A 10,039-nucleotide genomic window follows, 5' to 3' on the forward strand; every position below is an offset into this window, starting at 1 on the left:
AACTAATGTTAGGGAAATCTGTTCATGTTTTGTTACAAGTTTCTAGATTCATTTTTGTACTAATATAGTATATTGGCCGATTTATCAAATTATCAGATTTTTAGATAACCACATTTTTGTATTGGTATCAGCCTTAAATCCTTTATCGGTCTGGCTCTACTCTGTAATGGTCCAGGCCGTATAACTCACACCTACAGCGCATCATACAATCACTAACAGTTTGGAATATTGCATTAGTCAAATTTAAGGAAACAGTTGAAGCCCCAACAAGTGGCAACAGGTTATTTGGTAACACACAGGAAATTATGCAACAAGTTCTTTGTAAACGTGCATGATTTAATGTCAGAGGAATTGTGATTCACTAAAGTAGGAATGTGATGGCCAAAGGCATGACACGTTTGCTATTGTTGTGCTTATAGTATCTAGGCTATATAATGTTTACGTTATTTAACTGAAATGCTTTTAGCATGTATTTAATGTTTATGGAATTTCACTAATTCCTTAAAGCCAACGTGTCAAACTCAAGACCCAAGGGCCACATCCGGCCCCTTGCAAATTTTGATCCGGCCCGCATATCAACTTAGGTTCACAATACATTTTATCCTACCAAGGACAAACCAGAAAGATGGGAAACTGTTTTCAAACTACAATTACACAACACTCAAAGCAGAATTTGGCATATTTGGGACTCTGAGACTCAGAAATCCCACCCAACCAGCGAGTTTGTATATTCCGGCCTGTGAAGGAGGATGCTGGGAGTTGGCTGTGTGCTGGCCTGCTTTCAAAATGTTGTCAAAATGCTTTCGTTTGTTGATGGCTGAGGATCTTCTTTGCTGACTTTTCTTCAGGCTTCATGTGGACCAAACGCTATATGAGAAGGCTACAAGAGACAGTTAAAGATATTTTACTTTTTTGATTAAATCAAGTATGTCAATAAGCCATACATGTCTGGCCCTTGAGGTAACTCGCATCTTCCAGTGTGGTCACACCCCTGGCTTAAAGTATTCATGTTATATTTACATGATTTAACTGAAGTGCTTAAAGCAGAAATTATCGCTAACTGGCAATTTAATCGCAGTTTGTGCAAATTGGAACAAATTGCATTGTCCCTATAAAGTAAATAGGGTTATGTATTGAGGTTGTCATACAGCCCTCTTTTTTTTTTTTTTGCAATCCATGCAAAACCTTTACAATCCTGCCAAATCCTTGCAATCCTACCAAATTCTAAGCATGGTCATTTTGTGGCAAAATCCAATTGATATTCATTTGGAATAGGCTTTAACCAGATTTAGATTTGGGTTTTAAACATGATTCCAAATTAAGATGTTCCATTTGCTAATCTGTGGAGATTAGAAAGCACTACGAGTGCAAGTACGAAAACACATTTTACACATGGAAAACCTTTTATGTAATATTCTTAATATTTCAATGTATTCATGTTAAAAATTGACTTTTTAATGAATGTGCATTTGCCTCTTGCTTTCCTCTGAGAATGAAGATTAGAAATGCAAAGTATATGAAAGGAGAGAAAGTGGATTTCTAAGAGGTGTGGAAACCCAAAGTGTTTCCCGCAGGGAATGAAGATAAAACATAAGAGGGCTTAATGTCTAAAAAATGGTGACACGAGAGTAGGAAAATAAACTGAACTGTGGCGTACAAACAGTGTGTTTGTGCTGAGCTTAAGGAAGGACTGCAGGAAGGAAGAGAGCGTCAGTGGAACTGATAAGGATGGTTTGCACAGAGGAGGAGGTCCAGGGCATGGGTGGCAGCTGTTGACTTATTTGCAACGAAGTCAAGAGTGAGTTCCTACACGGGCTTTACACAAATGGGGAGTGCTGCATTAAACATCTGGAAAATAAAACAAAAAGGAAGAGACATGCAATGGAATGCCAGGAGATGCAGTGGTGATGTGAATGGGAATAAGTGACAGAGTGAGCCTGTGGAGAGAGAGAGAAAGAGAGAGAGAGAGAGAGAGCAGTGGGAGGGAGAAAGTCCTCCACTCCAGGACTTCTGATGAAGCACGTCACTTACTCTATGAGAGGAGGCAGAAGACTTTGGTCTCCAGTGAGGAACAGGAGGCAGATGTGAAAGTGGACTGTTTGTATGCAAGTGGGGTGAAAAGAGAGAGACCCTCCCCTCCTCGCTGGGGGTCAGCCGGTGAAAGAAGATGACGAGCCAAATCAGCAATGCCCTCTCCGACTTCTTCTTTGAGTACGAGACCCCGCGCCAGGTGCTGGTGAGGAACAGGAGGGTGGGAGTGGTGTGCCGCCTGATCCAGCTGGGGGTCCTGGCTTACATCATCGGGTAAGACGCACACACACGTTCATCCGTTGTTTCTAATTTAGAATAGAGTTTATTGCCAAGTAGTTAACACTTACAAGGATTTTGCCTCTGTGGTTGGTACATACATAAACAAACAAACATAAAATAAGCCAGAAATACAGAAAGCAATATATACAAAATAGCTGTTTAACAGAAGAAAAAATCTATTTTTGCTGTACAACAGTCTTAGGTTGATACATATTCAAAGTCCTTTTGTCATTACCAAAAAACAAAACGTTATTCATGTTATTGGTAGATATTCATTGTATGAGACATACCTCAAGTATGCCATATACACATGCCTGTCCTATAACTTAAGATTCATTTTTTTCAATTCACATGATATGTATAAACCAAAACCCATTTTACAGTATGTCATTCAACATGTAAAGATAACAGGTGAGTGAGTGGAGTTAATTTCCCACCGCCACGCTGCCCTCCTGTGAATACAGGCTGTTTTTGTAAAACACACAGGTCAATAATAAAAGATCTATTCATGGATTTGGTAGTAGGTTTGATTAGTGACACCGGGCATTTCAAATTTGAATCATGTAGTGATCAAATTGTTAAAAGAACATCACGTTTAAAGGAAGACATGTTATTTGACTTCTGGAGGGCGCCACCAATGGTCCATACAGATACGCACTGTAAGTTGCCAGGTAGTGTTGACACAGTAAATAGGTCCTGCAAATAAAATGTGAGCCGTGGCTGACAGAGCGATGGCAGAAGAGACAAGGGCATGAGATCTCTTTATCTGCCCTTCTTAAGTCGAGACAAAGAAAACACAGCCCGCTTGTTCACTCACACATACTGACTCCACACGCCTGCTTTGACAAGTTGGAGTCATTTCCCGGAAAGTCATTTTGCGGAATGGGGAAGTGTTTTTTTTGTTTGTCATTCTTCCCTGACCGTTTGTGTTTGTGCATGTTTGTGCATGTCTGCGTTCATGTATGAGTGTGTGATTGCATCTCTGTCCCTGCACCCCCGAGCAGCAGAACCTGAGGAGCTGAGTGTACACTGAGGCATACGCTAACACATGTAACAATCAACTGCTGTCCACTTCACCGCCAGACGCAACAGAGACACAGTTACCTTCCACTGGGGACGATGATGAGATTATCTTCTCTTGCTAATGGCATGATTAAAAAGAAACAAAAGTAAAATAGCAGGCTGATTGAAACCAATGGTTCATTAACTCTCACATTGCCAGACCTTCTTCCACAGCGCTGTGGGAGAAGGTCTGGCTAGTCCACACTGCATTCCGGGATGGGTGAAAAAACGGTTCTTTGGTTAATTGGCTTTTCTTCAAAACAATCCCAATTGTCTTGGGTGGTGCTAAACGCCGGACAGAGCCTCATCACGGTGCCTCTGCCAGATAGCCTCGGAAAGGAACTTGTTTTGGTGGAACGTGTGGACATTCAAAGGTTGTTTTAGTCTTGTGAGAGAAAACTCAGAAGAACCCTGGACAGATAGTCTAGCTAGCTGTTGGATTTACCTGCAGAGATCTGAGGACCAGGTACCCATAGTCCTCAGATTGGAAGATAGTCTAGCTAGCTGTCTGGATTTACCCTGCAGAGATCTGAGGACCAGGTAACCATAGTCCTCAGAGTGGACAGATAGTCTAGCTGCTGGTCTGGATGTATGCAGAGATCTGGGACCAGGTTACCATAGGCCTCCTTCAGATCTGGACAGATGTCTAGCTAGCTGTCTGGATTTACCCTGCAGAGATCTGAGGACCATGAACCATAGTCCCAGATTGGACAGATATCTAGCTAGCTGTCTGGATTTACCCTGCAGACATCTGAGGACCAGGTAACCATAGTCCGAAGATGGACAGATAGTCTAGCTAGCTGTCTGGATTACCCTGCAGAGATCTGAGAGACCAGGTAACCATAGTCCTCAGATTGGACGAGTTCTAGTAGCTGTCTGGATTTAACGCAGAGATCTGAGGACCAATGTAACCATAGTCCTCAGATGGACAGATAGTTAGCTAGCTGTTGGATTTACCCTGCAGACACGGAGGACAGGTAACCATAGTCCTAGATTGAAAGATAGTCTAGCTAGCTGTCTGGATTTACCCTGCAGAGATTGAGGAACAGGTAAACATAGTCCTCAGATTGGACAATAGCTAGGTAGCTGTCTGGATTTACCTGCAGAGATCTGAGGACCAGTAACCATAGTCCTCAGATTGGAATAGTCTAGATGCTGTCTGGATTACCCTGCAAAGATCTGAGGACCAGGTAACCCATGTCCCAGATTGGACAGATAGTCTAGCTAGCTGTCTGGATTTACTGCCAGAGATTGGGACCAGGAACCCTAGTCTCAGGATTGGGGACAGATAGTCTAGCTAGCGGTCGGATTTACCCTGCAGAGATCTGAGGACCATGTACAATAGTCCTCAGATTGGACAGATGTCTAGCTAGCTGTCTGGATTACCCTCGCAAGATCTGAGGAAAGGTAACCATAGTACTCAGATTGGAAGATAGTCTAGCTAGCTGTGGGATGGTACCCTGCAGAGATCTGAGGACAGACAACCATAGTCCTCAGATTGGACCGAAAGTCTAGCTAGCTGTGTGGATTTTACCTGCAGAGATCTGAAGGACAGGTAACACATAGTCCTCAGATTGGAAAGATAGTACTAGCTAGCTGTCTGGATTTCCCTGAAGGACTGAGGGACCAGGTAACCATAGTCCTCAGAAATCCACCAGAGGTTAGAATTACTTCACAAAGAATGTAAAAGGTAACGGACATCTGGCAGAAACTGAGAGACACGCGGGGGAATTCCCGGTGGCACCTGAACATCCAATATAGAAACCAACAGATATACATCTTGTCATGGTGCTTTAACCTTGACAGTCTACATAGTCAGAAACATAACTTTTTAAATTCAAACCTTAAAAAATATATTAAAGGAGGTGAACTTGATATTCAGGACATTAAAGGTGCTCTAAGCGATGTCACGCTTGTTTTTTTTGACATTTGTTGTTACATACAGCAAACATCTCCTCACTATCTGAAGTCTCTTTTATATAGACCTTAGTGGTCCCTAATACTGTATCTGAGTCCTTTTATATACCCTCTAGTGTCCTAATACTGTATCTAGTCTCTTTTATATAGACCTTAGTGGTCCCTAATACTGTATCTGAGGTCTCTTTTATATAGACCTTAGGGTCCCTAACACTGTATCTGAAGTCTCTTTTATATAGACCTTAGTGGTCCCCTATACTGTATCTGAAGTCTTTTTATATAGACCTTAGTGGTCCCTAACTGTATCTGAAGTCTCTTTTATATAGACTTAGTGGTCCCTAATACTTTTCTGAAGTCTCTTTTATATAGACCTTATTGTTCTAATACTGTATTGAAGTCTCTTTTTTAGACCTATTGGTCCCCTAATACTGTATCTGAAGCCTCTTTTATTAGACCTTAGTGGTCCCTAATACTGTATCTGAAGTCTCTTTTATATAGACTCTAGTGGGTCCCTAATACTGATCTGAAGTCTCTTTATATAGACCTTAGTGGTCCCTAATACTGTATCTGAAGTCTCTTATATAGACCTTAGTGGTCCCCTAATACTGTATTGAAGTCTCTTTTTATAGACTTAGTGGCCCTACACTGTATCTGAAGTCCTCTTTATATAGACCTTAGTGGCCCTCACACTGTATCTGAAGTCTCTTTTATATAGACCTTAGTGGCCCCTAACACTGTATCTGTAGTCTCTTTTATATAGACCTTAGTGGCCCCTAACACTGTATCTGAAGTCTCTTTCATTTTCTCAAAGGCCGAGCAGGATACCCAGGGCTCGATTCAGACCTGTCACCATTTCTACCCACTGGGGGCCATAAGGAACGGTCTATGAGAGCCATGTGGAAGCAATCCTAGACCACTCTTCTGGTTATTGAATATCGAGTACAGCCCTTTTAACCTAAATGTGGCTGTGAAACGTGGTATAATTTTCCACTGTGCACTGATATAAAGGGATCAGCGAAGTGTCAATCAAAGGTTTTGTCTCGTTTGGCATTCCGGGTCCCCGAGCGCGACAGGGCTTCTCCTGTCACCTGCCTTTTGAAGCCCCGAGGCCACATTTAGGCCGGGCGGTGATAGGCATGAAATGGGTTGTGATTGTATTCTCCTCTGCTGGCTGACAGCTCGGAGCACAAGTCAGTCTGGATCTTTCAGGCACTAGCAGCGAACCGGTGAACCACTTCTCTTGTCAGGATTCTTACATTTCATGTTAACCTTAGACTAGACAAATACATTTTGTATTCTGCTTTTTCTTTGAGAACAGCAAAAAAAAAAGGAATTTGTTGTAATTGTTATATATCTACAGGTATATTGTTGTGCTTTCGTTATCTAAATTGTGCAGAAGAGGATCAGGGCCTATGTGAAAAAATTGTATCTGAGTTTCTAATTGAATTTTAATTTTGGTTTTGCATGCAGACAAAAGGACATTTTTGGGTTTTGGTTTCCTCGTCTTAGGGGTTAAGATGAAATGGGGGTGTACTTGTACTTCTCCCCTCCCTTGTGTGTGTGTGTGCAAGTATGCTTGTTAGTTTTGTTTGTGTTTTGGGTGTTGATTTTTATACAATTGTTCCATATGTTGTCAAAAAACGTCATTAAAAACAAACCTAAACCAATAATTCTAATTTTAAACTCAGAACTTAAATACATTTTTCATGTGGCCCTAATCCTCTTCCGTGCATTTGACAGCTCCATTCTCACGGATGAAACTGTACGGGAGCACACATACCAGGCAGATAAAAAACCCACATGAATGGTTTTGCAAATATTAGATAAACCAATTTGAATGTGTCTCTTGTGTCAGAAAACATCGACTAATTAGAACAGCAGCACCAGCAAACCCTCGTTTATTCTCATCCGGTCACTTTTAGGCTGACAACAAAGCCAATCTTTTGTTTTGCATTTCATAGTGATTAGCTGAAGGTTGGCCTTTTTGTTTCCATTCTAATTTGTCTCCATGTTAGGAACACTAATCTCATCGCCACAGTATGGTGGGGAGAAAAGACCCCCCCACCCCCACCCCCGCCCCCACCCCCACATCAAGGAGCCTCCTCGCTGCCTCTGTCTCCGTCTGTCGGAGCGGATCCAGATCTCCCTTCGACTGCTGTTTTAGAAGATGCTTCCATTATTTCACGCTCATGGCTTTCTTTATTTCCATTCATCTGATCCCCCCCCCCCTTCCTCTTGGATGTAAGCTCCGACTTCCATCATTTGATTTGCCTAACTGATAGAAGTTGTGGCTTTTAGCTTACTGTGCAGACAGTGGGCTGCCTCAGTTCAGTTTGAAAGCCGTTTGTGTTCGCCTGTAGCTGTGAGGGGCTTTCATTTCTCCCAGACAAATGAATGTGTGCTGCATTACATGCAGTCCTTTGGGCTTTCTGCTGGGGGGGGGTAATTGCTTTTTACACCCTATATAAAATAGCTCAGCATGTGTCTATGTGTGTGTACATACAGTATCTTCCCTGTGCACACCAGCTGTTAACCATATCGATAGAGCAACACAAGGACAAGCTTCACTCTGCAGAGATCAAAACTTGGAACATTTAAAATTTGTCTTGAACCCAAGAGCTCTGTGTCCAGGTTGGATCAGTGATAGAGCAGGCACACATGTACTTCGAGGTTAATGCCTTGACGCAGAGGCAATGATTTCCTGCATGTCTTTCTCACCTAACTGTCCTTAAATTAAAAGTGGAAAAAAAACCAAAAACCAAGAGTTCTACAGTGAATCTCATAAATCTTAGATCAGGGGTCTTCAATGTTTTTTAAGCCAAGGATCCCTTAACTGAAAGACAGATGGAGCATGTACCCCCTATTACATACAGTATGTAGTAGAAAATTAAGTTTTTTTGTTACACTGGGCAGGGTGGTCTAAAGCCTTTATACATACCTTTTTAGTGCCAAAAATAAATATTAAAACAATGGTTAGCATGATTTTATGTATGTTTTATTGTTAAGCATACACATGGCGTGGCACAGTAAAACCCCGGGATGAACTGTGTCTGCAATAAAAATCAAATAAATCTTTAGAGAACTTTCTCAAGGGGACACCAAAGGTGCTAAACTAACTTATAAAATATTTACAGAGGAACATACTAAATACTACAATAAAGACTGGATAATTGAAGTAAGAAAGTGGGAAAATGAACCCTTGTGTTGTCCTCCATTCAAACATGCACTGACCGGGTGAAAACTTAAAATCAACTTTTCCTGACTTTTAGCACTTTTTAAAGTTAAAATTAATTAATTTTTTTTAAATTACGTTTAACGCTTCTTTTCACTACCGTGTACAAACACCACTAACACCATCATCATTATCATCACTAGTTTTACACTTATTTTTGGAATTCATGGTCTATTAACCTCATTTATGGAAAATTATACCTAATTCTTGAGTTACAAAAGCAGAAATAATTATGACTTATTTAGACTGATATTAAAGGAAGGATAATCACAGAAGGGCATATATCAATGTTGAATTGGGATACTGTTTGGAAATATTTCCACTTTTTTCCAAATGCTAAAAAAATGAAATAAACACCCTAAAATTAAATGAAAGTGGAGATGTGATATTTTGTTGTGTGGAATCATCCATGCTATTTTTGGGTAATCAAAATTAGGTAGTTAAAAAGAAACCCATATTTCTGATGTATTTCTGATATGAAGATGAAATGCTACCTCCTCTGTCAACTAGCTACTGAAAAGAAATAAGAGGAGAAATCCCAACAGCTGGTCAGTCTGACGGCATGTTGTCTGTGCTCATTAATATTCATGAGCTGGGTGAAGGATGTTGATAGCCAAGGTCTCATTGGCTGGCTGTTAGCCAATCAGAGTCAAGCAGCTTAGCTGGTTGACTATTAATGAGAACTGGCCCAAATGGATCCGAGTCTCCCTGGAGGCTTTCTATACCACGCTACAATGGCTTGAAACAAGGTAACCAAGGTAACCAAGGCAACCAAGAGTCCATGGTAGGACTTCATTACCACAAAGTAATGACATATGTGTGGCAGGGCACCATTAACCGACATGTAACATTGCTGCAACCCTCTGGTTCTAATATATTTTGAAAGTAGAAAGTTCTATTCAATGTGTCAGATTTGTCTTAGTGATAGTAAAAGGGACAACCTTTAAAGTATGACCGCCGTGACATGTCTCAACCACAATCCCTTGCACACGTGTCCCTGTGAGCTATGCTGCTGGCATGTGGGATTGCAGAGCAGAATGTTAACGTCACCCCTGCATGTCCATGCCTGCGGGGTTGGCTTGATGGATGGTTGGCCGGGGGGGAAGTGGGAGTCTCAGGTGCTCATATGCCTGACTCAGAAACCTCATTCTGTTAATAATGCCAACTGTGTCTTGTACAGGTGGGTGTTCATCTACGAAAAGGGCTACCAGTCCACAGACACGGCAATAAGCTCCGTCTTCACCAAAATGAAAGGAGTGGGCTACACCAACATCAAGGGAAGTGAGAGAGTGTGGGATGTGGCCGACTACGTCTTCCCTCCACAGGTTGGTGAGCTCCTCCCACACGTGGAGACATTTCATATGTGCTCATCATGAATTGGACAAGAATTTGTTTTGCACCTGGTGCAAGTCATTGACCTATGTTAGCAGTGGCGTAGCCAGAGGTGGGTAGAGTAGCAAACATTTTTACTCAAGTAAAAGTACTGTTACTTCAGAATAATATGACTCAAGTAAAAGT

General features: G+C 41.5%; 1 protein-coding gene across 6 annotated transcripts in view; it reads left to right on the forward strand.

Annotated features, from left to right (window-relative positions):
- Positions 1–1,209: 1,209 nt before the first annotated feature.
- p2rx1 (purinergic receptor P2X, ligand-gated ion channel, 1) overlaps positions 1,210–10,039 on the forward strand; it is a gene marked incomplete at its 5' end in the record, with an annotated part of 37,379 nt that continues 28,549 nt past the window's right edge. For all 6 annotated transcript variants that reach the window (XR_004334567.1, XR_004334568.1, XM_032532936.1 and 3 more), the window contains 2 exon segments: positions 1,210–2,304; positions 9,702–9,846. Coding sequence is in view for 4 of the 6 variants with exons in the window: in XM_032532936.1 (XP_032388827.1) it covers positions 2,168–2,304; positions 9,702–9,846 (282 nt within the window).

The sequence above is a fragment of the Etheostoma spectabile genome, chromosome 13, assembly GCF_008692095.1.
Source record: "Etheostoma spectabile isolate EspeVRDwgs_2016 chromosome 13, UIUC_Espe_1.0, whole genome shotgun sequence".
NCBI lineage: Eukaryota > Metazoa > Chordata > Actinopteri > Perciformes > Percidae > Etheostoma > Etheostoma spectabile.